The sequence below is a fragment of the Daucus carota genome, chromosome 9 (assembly GCF_001625215.2).
Source record: "Daucus carota subsp. sativus chromosome 9, DH1 v3.0, whole genome shotgun sequence".
NCBI lineage: Eukaryota > Viridiplantae > Streptophyta > Magnoliopsida > Apiales > Apiaceae > Daucus > Daucus carota.
In genome coordinates, this window is record NC_030389.2 from 32,415,082 (window position 1) to 32,432,748 (window position 17,667).

General features: G+C 32.3%; 2 protein-coding genes across 2 annotated transcripts; one reads left to right on the forward strand and one right to left on the reverse strand.

The window, feature by feature from the left end:
* Nucleotides 1-600: 600 nt before the first annotated feature.
* On the reverse strand, nucleotides 601-1,770 carry LOC108201414 (F-box/kelch-repeat protein At3g23880). Its single transcript, XM_017369699.1, has one exon. The coding sequence runs from the start codon at nucleotides 1,768-1,770 to the stop codon at nucleotides 601-603; it is 1,170 nt and encodes a 389-aa protein (XP_017225188.1).
* Nucleotides 1,771-13,745: 11,975 nt separating this feature from the next.
* On the forward strand, nucleotides 13,746-15,141 carry LOC108200360 (AP2/ERF and B3 domain-containing transcription factor RAV1). Its single transcript, XM_017368483.2, has one exon. It carries the CDS (start codon nucleotides 13,850-13,852, stop codon nucleotides 14,939-14,941), a length of 1,092 nt encoding a protein of 363 aa, XP_017223972.1. The 5' UTR covers nucleotides 13,746-13,849; the 3' UTR covers nucleotides 14,942-15,141.
* Nucleotides 15,142-17,667: the final 2,526 nt, after the last annotated feature.

Sequence of the window (17,667 nt, forward strand, 5' to 3'; positions counted from 1 at the left end):
GATGAGATCTAAGGCTTCACTTTGTTCCCAGATTCTTGGCCAGAATGAGGACCTACAAAACCACATATGTATGATGCAATGCACCTCGACAAGATTCATCCATTATTTACCCAAAAAAAAAAACTCAAATGCCTCAGAATGTACGATTCCAATATATTGGCACTCGATGAATATTATCTGAATCCGCATTCAATCATTCATAACATGTCGAGGCAGGCCCGTATTTTACAAAAATTCAAAAAACAAGGTTCAAAACCGACCAACACTTATAAAATATTTTATTCATGATTTTAATACATGTTCTGATGTTCATGTTTGAGATCAGAGCAAAGAATATAAGCCCTGCAGGTAATTTTCATAGTTCTTCGGTCTGTGTGTTTCGTCGGCATTATTTGCCGTAAGGAAATCGATAACTTTGTGACTAGGAAATGTCATGAATATACGGTAAAAAAATACTTATCAGATAAACATTTTTGAGTAAAAAACCAAATAAGTACAAAATAGAACACCACCTGTCAAAATGCATCAAGCCGAACATTCTCTAGATTATAGAAAAGAAGCAGCAGCCTATGGCATTACGGATGACAGTATGACACTATGTTATGGAGCATTTGGAAGTGATCTAGAGTCTCCATCATCAAGTAGAACCAGGGTCTCCACAAAAGGTATTGCCCGGAAAATAGTTTTGGTTGAGGAACAAAACTCCTTGAATTTGAAATCCCCTGCATCAAAAACCACAATTGGTGCATCAGTACCAAGCTTCTGAAAAAGAACTTCATTGCCGCTGCTTCTCATACCCAGTGGACGAAAATATTCTTTCTCACTACTTCCAGATTCATACCTATATAGATCGTTCAAATTTTCATCATACACATGTATGCCCATATGGTCCGTTCCCGAGTTATAAAAAGAAAACAAAAGAATGACACGACCGCCTGCCCCCAACATATCAAACGTTACAACTGATCTGCTTTCCTCTGCATGCCACACTAGAGTATCTCGAAACATTAAATCTTTCATATTTAAAGAAATAATCCTCCTATTTCTCCACCAATATATTTGGTCCGATGCCAGCCAATACAAAGTACCATTAACATGTACAACTTTATCAAAGAAAGTCTTGGAATATGAAGGACCACTAGTCGCGATCAGATCCCATGAATTGCTGCTCAGACTATACACCTCAACCCTAAATACCTCTGTACAAGAGATCTTCGCAACCTTGTAATCGTCAGAATTTCTTTCGTACCAAAATCCATAAGCAGTGTGCTGTGAAAAATATTTGGATTTTGGCAGAATTTTCAATTTCCGAATAGTAAAATTCCATAAATAAATTTGACTAAAAACATCATCTAATTTGGTATAGCAAATTAATCCATTGCAGCTCCCATGTAGTGTAACCCTCCTCTCAGGAAAAATCAAGCCATGATAGCCTTCAAGTCTTTCACTATTATAATTTCTTATCGAATAACAAAATCGTTTAGAATACGAGCAGAGAAAATACTCTGCATTACTAAGTGGACGAGAGAGGTGCATGGTAATAAAGCCGCGTGATTTGATCAAAACATACCATGATTTGCAGACAGAAGTGCATGTTACAATAGACTTAAAGCATTGTAGTTTCAAGAGTATCTGCTCTTGTATTTCATCAGGCAAGGAGGAATAATCAGGCGTAGAATAGTGAGGCGGCGGACTTGTTTTCTTGCCTCTCAACAACCATCGGCAGGTCACACGTCTAGGCATCCGTCGCCGGAACAGCCGTCTAGCCATCCTTCTGGTAGTTTTAACCTACGATTAATAATAAAAAAAAGGTCACGAAGCTAACATGAAACCCTAGCTAGGATGTATTTAATTGAGATTTAAAGAGTTATCATAATCTTCAGGCCAATGAGGATTTTAATATGCTTAAAATTTTGATAATATTCAATTAAAATTATTTAGAATCTCTTAAAATCTATTTTTTTTTCATATTTGATTAAATCATTTATTTGCTTATAAAAAGCTATTATTTTTTTATATAAGTTACATGATAATTTAAAAAAATAGTGATAAAATTTTTGTCGTCTTTTTTTTTTTTTAATAAAAATGAATCGATTCATTAATTAAAAGTCATACGACATCTACAAATATAATCGAAATTGGACAGAAACTGAAGAATATTATTGTTCAATCCTTTCTTCTTGGAGGGACCACTACGCGATTTGGAGATGGTTTTAGATTCGGCCCTATTTTTGAGAGATAACTTTACTTTCGTGTCCATAATTAAATATGAAAATATTTACCCATTTTCGAGTCGAGATTGGATCACGGACGTCCATCTTTGTGACATAACTTTGCCTTCGTGTTCATAATTAGATATGATAATATAGGAGGTCGCAGGTAGTTGAACTTGAATCTCCTACAAATATGAGTACTCATATCATGTTAACTGACCAGTTTTCCTAAAATCTTAATACTTCATCATTAGCATATATGCGGTCCGTTTTTATTTAGAGAAATCTGAAATAATCTTTCTGTTGATATTTTTTGTCTTACAACTGAAATTCTTATGAAGACTTGAACCACTCAGTGACTCAGAAATCAGAATTGCTTAGAATGATAATCGTTTTGTTAAAAACAGGTAACCGAATGTGACGTCTTGATGCTTTGAGGTGGTTGCGAAAATCCCAGGCACTTTCAGCTCTGTTACATTTCAACAGGTAAACTAGTTAATTTGCTATCAAATTTAAATTTTGTTTGCCAATGAAAAATGTTCTGTTTAATATTTTTGCTCATTGACTCCAAAACTCATACTTGGGTCGAGATTGGATCATTGGCGCCTATTTTTGAGAGATAATTTTATTTTCGCGTTCATAATTAAATATGAAAATAGTTACCCATTTTTGAGTTGAGAGTAGAGCACGTACGTCCATCTTTCGGACATAATTTTGTATTCGTGTTTATAATTAAATATGATAATATAGGGGGTTATAGGTAGTCGTACCCCAATCTTTTACAAATATGAGCACTGATATCATGTTAATTGACCAGTTTTTCTAAAATCTTAATACTTCATGATTAACATATACCCGGTCCATTTTTATTTTGAGAAATCTGAAATAATCTTTCTATTGAGATTTTTTGTGTTACAACTGAAATTCTTATGAAGACTTGAACCACTCCGTGACTCAAAAATCAGAATTGTTTAGAATGATAATCGTTTTGTTAAAACAGGTAACCGAATGTGACGTCTTGATGCTTTGCGGTGGCTGCGAAAATCTCAGGCACTTTCAGCTCTGTTACATTTCAACAGGTAAACTAGTTTGCTATCGAATTTTAATTTTGTTTGCCAAAGATTATGTTCTGTTTACTACTCAATGTTTGTGAAAGATTTTTGTCAATGCTGAAGCTGAAATATGTATGCCTGTATCCTGTTTATTAGTTGTCTTGTCCATTTCAAACTCTGACACACACAAGACCAATCTTTCAGTGAGAAATCCTTTATTTGTATGATTTGCCCAACTTACAATTATTGCTTGAAGAAACCAATTAATTGCATAAATCTAAACTTTACAGTTTTCACTTCTCTCATGTTTTACGGTTTGAGCTTTATTAAGAGTAAATTGCAAGTGTTGGCTGAACTGTACTTGTTTTTACATTTTGATGGCCGAAATTTCAAATTTGTAATATAAAGACAAAAAATTGTTTTAACTCTTCGAAAAGGTGGTTATATTAAGAGTCGTTATTTAAAGATTAAAAAGTAAATTTTTCTGAAAAAAGTGGTCCTTACCCATCTTTGTGAAATATAAAAGCAATGTATGGCCATTATATTGCAAATTTGAAATTTCTGCCACCAAAATGCAAAAGCCTGTAAAGTTCAGCCACAACTCTGTAATTTAGTCGCTTTATTGATGCAGGATTTCAAATTTTGATAGATTTCAACTTGCCAACAAGCTGTGTAGAAATAGTGAGCAATATGCTGGTACAAAATGAACAGGACATTACAGGAAGATGGGCGCACCGCCACATCCGGAAGAGATGAGATCTAAGGCTTCACTTTGTTCCCAGATTCTTGGTCAGGATGAGGACCTACAAAACCACATCTGTATGATGCAATGTACCTCAAGTTCCATTCATTATTTACCAAAAAAAAAACTCAAATGCCGCAGAATGTATAGTTCCCAAATATTGGCATTCGATGAATATTATCTGAATCCGCATTCATAATATGTCGAGGAAGGCCCGTGTTTTTATTCAGATGGTCCCGATCTCATTAATGCAGTATCGTTGTACATCCTCGTCTCATAACTTGTACTGGCTAGTGCAGTATGGGGTTAATTTGGATGATTTGCAAGCCTAAAAGTTTGGCTTTTTTTTCTTGTCCTGGATCTTGATGGTATGGCATTCTCCCATTAGCTTTATTAGTGTGAACCTTGAAGCAACAACTGTTACTTTCACTCTTCAATAATGTTTTACACTCAACAACTTAACAGAGGTTGCTGCCGAAGACTGATATACATTAGTTGTTGACTTTTACTTACAGAGGATCCTAAAATTCTTACGATAAATTACATATTTAACTGTCACAATAACTGAGTTGATTATTCTAGAATGAAGGAAATTATATAAACCAGCTAGCAACGCTCATTGACCCGTTTAAGAAGGGAGGAAACAAAGAAATTACGCGTTGTATAGTGTAAACTGTAAAACTGCACAAGTTGATCAGCTGAGCTAGCTAAAATGTCAAAGAGATTAATATTATGATTAGATGTTAATACTAACCGGAGGGTTTTACTTTGGACGCTTAAGAAGGATGTAAAATCAATCTCAATTAACGCAATCGTACTTGTAGGGATATGTATAACATACTGTAGGCTCTTCTCTGCATGTTGCTAATCTGTTATTTATATAATTAAGCACACCAAATCTGTCTCTTCTCTCTTCCTCTTCTGTTAGGGTTTGTCTTTTTTCAAGTAAATCGAGGGGCTTCCACTGGTTTTCTCCGGTGGAAAGCCCCAACCCCTTTATTATTTATTATTACCCTCGTTAATTTCTTTTCAATAAAACCCAATCTTTTGGGTGTTTGTGTGTCTCTCCTCTTGGAGTGTGTGGTTGTGTCTCTCCTTTTGGAGTGTTTGTTATGTCTTTGTTTAGTCATGATTGGGTTGATTTCGTGTTGGATCAGTTGAAAACGAGTTTATTGATATTTTTGGTGATCTACAAAAACTGTATCGAATCTGAGACGGTGGTGATTATTGCAAGAGCTCACCTTTCACAATCAAAGATTGTTCATCATTTACGGGTTTACACTTTCGGCATGTCTATAGCTGGTATCCGGCATGTAGATAGCTGGGGTGCTTTCGGCAAGTCTATAGCTGGTATTCGGCATGTAGATAGCTGTGGTGCCACTTCTCCAATCTCCATTTATGCGATTGGTGTTTCTGAACATTGGGCTATCAATAGTTTTTATGTGATATGGTCAATTGCGATGTTACTGTTTCCAGAGATTTTGGTGCAATTTGGATCGCTTGGGATGTCTTTGATTTCGTTCTTAGCTTCAAGAATTATTGAATTCTATCTGTTAAACGATCAGGAAACAAATCATCTAATTGTTTTTAGCATGCTATTTGTTTTACCACCTGATTGTATCGACAGTTGGGGGTTTGTCCCGACTGTATTATATTCAAGTTAATGAAATCTTCTTGCTTTTGTAAAAAAAAAAAAGCACACCAAATCTAACTTCTGAACTTCGTTTACTTTTAAGGTCACAACTCATTTATAAATTAATAAATTATAATATATTATATAATCTGATAAATTAAGTCAAAAGAACACATCGTTTCAAATTATTTTTCATGTGTCTAAAAGCTTAAGCTTTTTTATTTCTATCCGACTAAATTATTAGTCAATTAATTGATGATTAATGATATGATTAAATTATTGATCAATAAGTGATATATTTATCAAAATTTAAATATTTCGTATCGAGAAATATAATATAAATATGTGCGAGACCGACAAGGGAGTAGAGCGGGTGAAGTACGTAATAACGCAACTACGTAGGTAAAATAATGCGTGGTGCATGCTAATTTATCTGCAAGTAACAGAAGTAAACAAGACAATCAACACCCAAGTGGCTTCACAAATCTGTGTGGTGACTTTCATCTATATTCAAGCTATTGTCATCGTAGTAATAGCAATAATGTATTACTATTGTTTATAGTACATGTGGTATTAAGCGATTATTATCTTCTGGTTGGTGCTTGCCATGTCGGCAACATAGCCCAGGGTTCCATGGGGTGTGAGCTGGTTTGGACACTTTTAAAATTATGATTTATGGATTCAGAATTTAAATTTTAAGTCTACGTAAATTATCAAAATATATATATATATATATATATATATATATATATATCTACATATTTCTAAATTTTATGAAAATCTTTTTTATAACTATATAAGATTTTAGATTATTAAGAAACTGAAAAATTGTTAAAGACACGTGTCTTTTACTTAGATTAATCCCTAATCCAATCCTTATCAAGAAGCTACGGACAATAGTAATAATACAATATTCGTAATTTTAATTACTTAATTAAGTATTTGTTATTATTTAAAAATAATATGATATTTACTTATATATAATTTGAGCAAAAAGTGAGCATAATATATATATTTTCCAAATTTTACAATTTTCTATGTTTTTTCTCTAAATTCTCTAGTCTACTTCATATTAAAAAACATCACACATATTTTCGTTCATCAATTATCCTCTTCTTTTCTATTGTTAATTTTCTTCACGGAAAACATGGGTGGAGATGTAGAATGTGATCGGAGATATGGTCACTGTCTTACTTATGGACGTAGTGACACTTGTGAGCTTATTAAATTTAGTTTTCGAAAGAACTTATCCCCTTCAAAATATAAACCCTAGTCTTTGATTCAATAAATAATTTTTGGTTAATTTGATTGATTTTATTTATTGCGTTCGAGGAACTTACACACGGGTCATGGCCCATGGGTCCGATTTAGGCACAATATTCTAAAAGTCTCCTCCTTAATAAGTCAATAAAAGCAACCTGTATTGCTGTTCTACGTACCTTAAGTGGTCCCATATAGGAAACCCTAATGGCTGAACAACTTTCTAGTTTCTAATACTTCTACTTTTGTTGCTTGTTTTTCCAAATACATACAATTCTGTGGCTGATTTCTCTGTTGTTATCGTTGTAGATCGACTTCGTTTGACAAGTCGTTATATTCGAACGCGTTGTAAATTTTGTCTGCACGTACAAGTATGCATCACTTGAGAATTAGAATATGTAGGTGGTGTTTGGCAGGCAAATATAAGCCGACTTCTGGGCTTATAAGTTATAAACGTTTATTTGTACCGTTTGTGTAAAAAGTAGAGAAGCACTTAAAAAAAGTTAGCATTACTAGCTTTTGTTTCAGGACTTCTGCTTATTTGCCAAACAGTTTAATCACTTATAAGTCTTAACATGCTTCTGACTTTTATTTCACTTTTTTATTTTAAGCAAAAAGCACTTATTTTAAGCTCACCCAAACGGCCCCGTAGTGATCATTGTGTGTTTGCGGAGTCCAATAATTCCTTATGGGAGGGAATTATGTTTGTTTGTTTTGTTTGTTTCTACACAAAATTGTATTAGTAGTTTGATTTTGACATTTTGTTAGTTATTTTTGACTCTGTGCTCTAAATATGTCGATCATGTGTTGAATGTAGCAAGCCATGAGATCTGAAAACTGAAGCATTTGCTTGTATATAAATTATTAACATTTTCTCGTTAAAACCAAATTATATAAATACAAATTTAATACATGAAACTCATATATCAAATATTGAGCATACATATAAAACCTTGTTAAACTCATTTCATTCGTGGATTCATTTATATAATTCGAGCAAATATGGTGCTATTCTTTTTCTGAAAACTAAGAATACAAAATGTAATGGAAATGAATTATTGGAAGGATTGAGTCCTTTTTTTTTATTTTATCACAGACCCTAAATATTTTACAAATATTATAAAATATATTATTATTTAAAATATATTGTATTTACGGATATGTCTCAATAACATACTTGTGTCCAAATACTTTTCCCCGTATTCCAAAACAGATGTTGTGTGAAAGAGTTTCCAACTTGTACTCAAACAAACAAAGAAATATACGCGTCACAACAAGTTGTGCTGGGGACATTTCTTATTGAAACTGTATAGTCTTTTTCTGTTGTTTTCTCTTCTTTTTGTCAATATTATACTGAACATACATCTGCTGTTTGTTCTGCTAATTTACGTGAGTGATTGTACAGAATTTTCTTTATCTTGATATGTCACTTTGTATTATTTAACTAAACGAAAATGAAAGCTTTGTTTTTAGTTTCATTAAGATGCAAGTATGCAACTAGCCAGCCACTAGCTAAGTTGGTTAATTTTCAAGGTTTTTGCTCCTTTCTCGGTTTAAATATATAAGGTTTGAATTTTCAGTTATTATTATTTTATCAAGAAACCAGAAAGTTAGTGCAATTTATGAAAATACATTTTACTTTTACAATGCAGTCCCATCATGATCAAAGTATAGCAACATTTCAGACGGATGTAGGTTCTGATTTTGAATCATTTTATTCTTTAGTAATAAATTATTTATAAATACATATATAATATTAATTTATATACTTACTTTTACAAATATGAATTATTAAATATTATCTAAAATATTTAATTTAAAAATATATAAATATAAATATTTTTCCCCTCGATTTAAAGTCTTGACGGCCAAACCTGTTATATCACTTTGCATATACTCCCTCCGTCCCTTTTTACATGTCCCTTTTGGAAAAAAAAATTTGTCCCAAATTGCTTGTCCACTTCTCTTTTCAAAGCAATTTTTTGTATGTTTTTTCAAAATGTAACAACTTCCAATGTTTGACTAGCATATATATATACACAACTCTATCTAATTCATTACATTTATTAGGGATATGTATGAAAACAAGATATCCACCTAACATTTTCTTAAGATGCGTTATTTTTTCAAAAGGGACAAGTAAAAGGGGACGGAGGGAGTAACTTTTTATGGTTCAACCTTATCTCTTTGGTTCGCTTTTTACCGGCCGTTAGATCGATCTAACTAAATAATCATATTGTAGGTGGTCCAATACTCCAAGATATTTATCGAATCTTTTATCCTAATCACTAATTACTTAATTAGTAGATGATATATGCTATTATAATATGCTGTGACATGTAAATGCCATCTGATAGGTAAGCGAAGACCCATTCAGTTCAAAAAAGAACTTCTCGTAAAGTGATAATTAATATCACTTCTAATTATTATTAATATACATAATAACAAAGCCAAATTTCGCAAGACTGCAGTGAAAGGAGAAAGATTAGATTTTTATTCTCACAACGTACGCATGATGATAGAAAATCTTTTATATTTCATAAAATTTATATTTATTCATTATTAAAAATATTTAAATTAAGTTTTCGTTTGTGGAAAACCAAAAGTAATAGCGAAACGGGAGCTGTCGGTGAGAATGACAATGGCATCTAATCTGAACTCTGAAGTCATTAACATTGTCATCTCCAACTGAAAAGCTGCACTAAGAGCTGGAAAGTTGGAAAATGGATCACGTGGTGCTTTCACATTGTGTAGAAGATACACTTAATCAAGATAACTATAATTAGGCAAGCAATCTTTGCACTAACTTATTTAATCTGATCGGTCAGAACAACATTGTTGAAGACTTTAAGATGGTCAATCTAAGACTACATTTTTCTAAAGTAAAACAGTGAATTTATATAGGTTTTTTGATACAAATGTATTCGATACATTTTTCAGTAAAATGTATTCGATACTTATTCATGAATTTATAAATTCCTTATTTTTTTAAAGAAAATTCATATATTTTTAAAAGTAAAAGTTTTATGATACATAAACTCGTTTTTTAAGGTCACGATATATTATGAGTTGAAAAAAAATCGCACGATGACTTAATTATAAAGTGTTATCCAATAAAGTTAAGAGTTCTAAATTTAAAATTATAATTAATGATTTAACATAATTTAATGTGATATTCTGGGAGTTTAAAAAGTAATTTTCACTTATTAGTGATTTATGGATTATTAAAATGTTATAATAAAAATAAAATGATTTACGGATGATTTATGATTTATGAGTAATTTTTTTAAAAAAAAAAGTCACTAAAGAAAATATCCCAAACTAATTTTATACTTTAAATCAATTTCTGACTATAAATAAGTTTATAATTTATTACACAAATATACTTCTTTCGATTTAAAGTAACAATTATCTTTAAGTCACTTATTTTCAGCGTTGTCAAACGTGTTCCAACTCAGTTGATATTTTTCTTATCCAGCCGGTATACTCCTCTGCCCCTCTCATTTTTTTTACAGTTTTTTACCTTACTTGACACGCATTTAAAAGCGCATATAAAACATAGTTCTATAATTTATTTTTGAATTTTTTTCCATAAAAATTTAAACATCAAATTTTTATTCAGAAAAAAAAAATTCAAAATAATTTAGCGAACTACGTTTTAATGAGAGTATTAAAATGCGCGTGTCTAGCCCCGTCCCCCAATGTAAACAAATGAGGGGGACGGAGGGAGTATATGTTATTAACATTTCACTGTTACGAACTCGGAATTAAGGAGCACGAAAATGACATAAGCTCGTCTAATAGATATTTGCAGTTAGGTTAAATATCTTGTTGACATTATCCTAACGTTTGTATTATATACAATAGAAAAAGGTGTTAAAAAATAAAACCTGATTACTGGGGCTTATAGATTACTGATGTGTATGCCGATCGAGCTAGGAGATAACATAATTAATAATACTTTTATTAATACTTTTAGCTTTTTATTCCGATAGATCGGTTGATCTTCGTGATGATATAAAGGACATATGCTTATGAAAAAGCTGTTCTTTACATAGGATTGAGATTATCTGCTTCATCATATCAAATTAAGAAATATTTGACGGGTTAATTAGTGGATAAGTACGTACTTTATTTGACAACATACTTAACTCGTAGACCCCACCATTAAACACCATTATCCTTAAAAACGAATATAAGCAAGTGTAAACCTTAATTCTTGACATGATCAACCGCAATATCGAGTGTTTGGAAGGTAAATAAAACCAAACTAATGAATGATTATTAAGCTAGGTGGAAAGCGAATTACATCAGAAACAACGATTCTTTATAGTGAGTAGAGTATTAGTAAAATGAGGTCATTCTTGTATGTAGGGCAGGTGGTTTGAGATATTTTTATATCACTGACTAATTTAGTGATATTTTTTCTTTATTTCTCAATACACTCTCAGTCCCGTTAGTTATATACATTTGACATGGGGTATTTGATATGTATTTAAAGATTTTTATATATCTATATATAATTTTATAATTTATTTTAAATTCTTTACAGAATAAAAATTTAGTATTTAAACTTTTATCTATAAACAAAAAAATTTGAAAAATAAATTATAGAACTATATTCTATGAAAGTCTTAAAATACGTGTCAAATAATATAAAACTGTATAGTAACGAGAGGTACGGAAGGAATAATTATGACACGTCACAATAAGTTTATTTAACATTAAGATTTAGAATTATTTATATATCTTGATATTCTTATATTATACTTTATCCGTTTCTCTCATTTCTTTTTATATATTTTTATATATTTATAACTTATTTTTAATTTTTTATGTAAATATTTAGATATCAACTTTTTATTAAAATAATTTATAAACTATATATTATAAAAACCATCCCGAAAATAAAGAATCTAGTATCCATATAGGTCGAGCTGGTAGGAAAGTTACCGTGTTCTTGATATAAGTTTGAACATAAATGAAAAGGAATATTTGAAACAAATTGTCTTAGATAAGCATCGTTTAGTAACAACCGTTGTTTTTCCGTAGAATATTATTTTAATTGTAAAGAATAGATAGAAACCATTGCTGATTAAAAAAACAATGGATGTGGAGCAACCAAGTACCAGGTAAGATAGTGGGAAGGTTTTCTAGACGAGCTCTAGTATTGGCATTATTTGTCCATCCCTATTTAACCAATGGCCCATCATCATGCATGCCAACTCTCTGTCAAGTTGAACCACAACACCTGTCATTTTGTTGTTTGTGATGTACTCCGTCATGAATTTAACGCCTGCTCCCGAGTTTTAAAAAGAGAGGAAAGCAAGTGAAGAGAAAATAAAGTTATGTAACTTTCACTCCTACTCGTGCTCTCAAGTTTTTTAAAAGGATGAAAACAATTGAAAGTGAATGAAAATATAGTATAGTTTCACTCTAAAACTTTCATTCCAAAAAGACACTTGCTTTCACTTACATTCACTTGCTTTCTCTCCAATAAAAACTCAGGAGCAAAGCCTAAGTGAATATAATAAATAATGGGCGTTTGAGTGAGCATAAAATAAGTGATTTTTGCTTAATGTAAAAAAAATAAAGTGAAAGTTAGAAGTTAGTTAAGACTTATAAGTGATTAAATTGTTCGAGAAAAAAGCAGAAGCCATGAAATTAAAGTTAAGATTCTTAGCTTTTTATAAGTACTTCCCAACTTTTTACAAAAACGGTATGAATAACTGCATCTAACTTATAATTCCAGAATCAAACACCCACTAAGATTGGGTTTATACCAGATTTATTTAAATTCAATAATATCAAAACATATCAATTATATCATCGGATTACATAATATTGTTTTATCATCCCGGTGTAAATGGATCATCACCTTTTATAGATACAGAAATCTTAGATTCATATGTAGATAACATCTTGACAACCACATAACATAAGATAACTAGTAGGCATGAGCAAAAGGTTGAGGGGGGATGAACTTGAACTTGAACTTTCAATCTTTTTAAAAAGAAATACTGCATGCACATAGATGATAGAACATAGGAATTAGAAAAGGAGCATAATAATAAAAGTTCCTCATGTGAACCCCCATCTACTTAAATCACCTCATCTTCTTCCTCATCCTGCCTACCCCACTTCACACACTCAGCCCACACCTCCCCATCACATAATACCATTTCTCACCATGTTTGGCCTCTTTTATTTGTCAAAAACAGGTAAAATTTTCTTATTTTTATGATATATTTTCATATTAAATATTTCATAAATTATTTTTTAGAAATAAATTATTTAATTTTAGAATATAACATATACACACACATATATATTCTTGGAATAATTGAATTTTTTTCCTGAAAAATAATATTCTTCCATCCCATTTTGTATATGTTTAAGACGGAGGGCTCGACATGCATTTTAAAATTCTTATAAAATATAATTTTTATAAATTATTTAAAAAAATTATTTTTCTGAATAAAGTATAATATTTTCAAAACAAAAAGTTTTAAAAATAAATTATAATTATTTTATATAGACCGAATAAAAATGAGAAGGATAGAAATAGTGAATAACAGAAGTGACTCAAATTACTTCTCCTCCTTTCTTCTTCTCTCACACACACCTAAACACACACAAACCCATGAATCTTCCTCCCTACTTTCTCACACAAGTTGACCCACCCGCCTAAACAATGTCCATTTTCATCCCCTCATACCTAAATAAAATATTCTAAAATCCTAAAAACAATACAAATATAACAACATGTATTAAACCGTACTAAATATACTTTACAAATGTACTCCATGTCCTAAACCTAAACGTCGGGCGATCGAGTCTTGTCTTTCCTATATATACACACGTAGCTACACTTGTTCAACATCAACCAAACCAAACTCACTTTACTTCCTTAACTACCTCTTTTTTCTCCTCAAACAACACACGAAAAATGGATACTAGTTGCATAGATGATCAAAGCACTACAAGTACCGACTCATTTCCACCTCCCCAAACATCACCACCTTGTCTGATTTTCGATATCGAAAAATCGCCCGAAGGCCTGTCCCGAATGGGGAGCGGCACGAGCGTAATTCTCGATTCCGAAAACAACAACAGCAGCAACAACAACAGTTTAGAAGCGGAGTCACGAAAACTCCCTTCGTCGAAATTCAAAGGAGTTGTTCCCCAGCCTAATGGACGCTGGGGCGCTCAAATTTACGAGAAGCACCAGCGCGTCTGGCTAGGGACATTCAACCTAGAGAATGAAGCGGCTAGCGCTTACGACATCGCGGCCCAGCGTTTTCGGGGCCGCGATGCCGTGACTAATTTCAAGCCATTATCCGAAACCGAAAACGATGATCACGAATCACGTTTTCTTAATTCTCACTCGAAAGCCGAGATCGTAGACATGCTACGTAAACACACGTACAACGATGAGTTGCATCAAAGCAAGCGAAATAATATGTTCGTTAACGACGTTATTTCGCTATCGTGCGAAAAAAATGTTGCGACGCGTGAAAATTTATTCGAGAAAACCGTGACGCCGAGCGACGTGGGGAAATTGAACCGGCTAGTGATCCCGAAACAACACGCCGAAAAGCATTTCCCGATCCAGAACGGAGCGATTTCGAAAGGCATTTTGTTAAATTTCGAAGATTTTAATGGGAAAGTGTGGAGATTCCGTTATTCGTATTGGAATAGTAGTCAGAGTTATGTGTTGACTAAAGGTTGGAGCCGGTTCGTTAAAGAGAAAGGATTGAAAGCCGGTGATGTTGTGAGTTTTATGAAATCAACCGGACCGGATCAGCAGCTTTTTATTGACTGGAAGGAGAGGAATGGACCGGGTTTGGGTCATGAAGCGGTCGGTTTTGCTCCGGTTCGGATGGTGAGATTATTCGGGATTAATATAGTTACCGCTGTTAATATTAATAATAAAGTCGTTATTGAAGAAGTTGATTCGTGTAATAAGAAGAGAATGAGAGAGATGGAGATTTTAGGGTTAGAGTGTGGTAAGAAACAGAGGATTATTGATGTTGTTTAGCGGCGGCGATGCGGCGGTTGAGCGGTGGTGTTGTGACGCGTTTAATCGAACGGGTGGTGGTTTGCATTACAGCATTAGTGAGGTTGCAAGTTGATAAATTGTATATTACTACTTGTTAACTAAGAAAACAGCTGAAGATAGCTGTAGTGTTTGAAAGTGTAAAGAATAACTAATGAAATTTTTGTTCTGATTTATTCTAATATTGAAGTTTTCTGGTATAAAAATCATCTTACTTCTTTTCTACTAATAATTATACGGAATATTTAAGTGTCCGGGCTAGTTAGGCATACTTAGCGCATCCTGAAAAGAGTTAGTATAATAATTCATTGTCACACCTCCGACTTAAACCTGAAACTAGTATAACAATCTACCTCACACTTTCGTTGGACTAGTACAGTAATTCATCGTCACACCTCCGACTTAAATATGGACTTCTAACCGGAATCGTAGCTGAGCTGTCCGGGGTGGTTTCCAAAGATAACTGTTACTGTATAGATTTGTACAATTCACTATTGCAGATTTTTACAATAGGCAAACAGAAAGATTATGAAACATGAACTGAAATTAGGTGGGATTAAGAAGAGTGTGAGCACGTTAAAGTAATGCACATGTATACAGTGTTTAGTACTAGTACTTTTGTTTGTTTGGTGAGATGGCTGTCTACTTAATTATTTCTGAGTTGTCCAATTAAAACGTGTGCTTTCCATTGCGATGAAGGTTGAATCACACATGCATTTTCTGGCAGCTTGGCCAAAATTTCTGCAGAGTCCTGCTTTTTAACTAGTAATGTAATAATATCTTATCATCTAAACACGTCTAAATTGTCTAAAATGTCTTCGCCTTCTATTAAAAAGTTTAGGTTTTATCCCGTTCTGTAGTAAAATAATTAGAATAGTTTGGTTCGGAGACATGGTATAATGTATGAGTTTTGTTATTCAAATTAGGTACTGTGTTTGGTTGAAAACTTCATTCAACCATATTCATTCTACCGCCCAATCAAACTGATATCAGAAATAATATATCATTCTCTCCGACCAAACACAACTTTTATAATAGTATCACTCAAGTCATGGTTCTGATAACGCTCTTCTCCTTCAAGTCTTAATCCGAGTTACATTAGAGGGTAAAATGAACAGCGTACAATCGATATATAATTTGATCAATAAAAATCGTTAAACCCGATAAATCTCTCCTTAACAATCAGGTTTCAACCGACCATCATTATTGATCGGTTATAATCCCACAATCGACCGTTTTGTTTCTTCACCAACTAGTTCGAACGGTCTTCTGAAACTACAATACTAAAGTACCTGTTCATTCTTTGTTTTCGCAGCTCTCTGTGTCCATGTGCCACTGATTCAGGTTTCAACAGTTCACTTCAATCAATATTTTATCTAATTAAACCGGTGATATTTTCGGTCACAAATTATTTCAGAAGATTTTCTGAACTTACAATACTGAAATACCTGTTATTTTTAGTCTTCGCGACTTCATGTCTCACTGGTTCAACTATACGCTTAAACCATTATTTTACGGAATCAAATTTGTAATATTTTTTGCAAATGTTCAGATTCATGCACTGCAAAGAGGGGTATCTCGCATCTCTTTGTCTTCAAAAAGGCTGTGTTGCTCCATCTTATCCGACAATTTGTATGCAGATCTTGTTGAATTTCAATAAGAAAATGGGCAAGTTTGGATTATTATTGGACAAAAACACATGCAATAATTAGAAAATAAAGTACATTTTCAGTACGTTGCATTTGTAAGTCACAAGCAGATCTTCAAACTGTATTTATTCAAAAGAAATGATAAAATTTTAACTCATAATTCTAGTATCCATTCCAGCTAAAAAGATGCTTTTGAGTTTTGACCAGCATGAACATGCTTTGTAATGTCAATGTTATTGTATCCAATCCCGTGAAATATTTCTCGTTGACATTTTGTGGTCAAAGATAAAATGCCTGACAGAATATTGCTCAAATTATCATCGGTCTTTGATTATTTTTTATGGTGTTTGGTTAAGTTGGATTAAAATCGCCACAATATCTGCTAAAAATAGTGGATTTTTCGGATAAAAAATTGTTAATCAATGGGAGGGTATCAAACAGATATATCATCATGCATCGCGTCGACTTAAAATTAAGAACAATGTCAAACTTTTTTCTCGTTATTGTTTTCACTTTATGAGTGTTAAATTAACTTTGACAATTCGATAAGGCGTGCTTCTTTTTTTCTCCCAAGGAATAGAAATGCACAGGGTATGCCTTGTATCAAAGAAATCTTTTTTTATATTACTGGTGTACTAGTTGATGACTCGTGCCAAGCACAGGTTTAAATAAAATTTTAAAATTTATTATTTATTGGAAGGAGTTTTTTAATGATATTATTATATTTTTATTATTTTTAAATAATATTTAAATTATTGTTATTTAGATATTCTATATATTAAAATTTGATCTTATTTTAAATTTATTTCATATTGTATTTTGACAAATTAATTAACTTTTCAAAATTAATTTGATATCAAATTTGTTCATGGATATCCTGTGTTTTCAATATGGACAAATGGCTACATTCTCTCCGAGTTTTGTTTGTCAAGTCAGCGTTACCACCGACTTATTCATCTTTATCACAATCTTCTAAAGAGCGTGGAATGAATTAAAATTTATATTAATAATTTATAATTGTTTTAGATTTATAATAGGTATGTGTAATGTTTTTTAATT

Bases quoted from the DNA above. Each gene is read 5' to 3' on its own strand.
- LOC108201414 (XM_017369699.1), bottom strand. From the start codon at position 1,770: ATGGCTAGACGGCTGTTCCGGCGACGGATGCCTAGACGTGTGACCTGC.
- LOC108200360 (XM_017368483.2), top strand. From the start codon at position 13,850: ATGGATACTAGTTGCATAGATGATCAAAGCACTACAAGTACCGACTCA.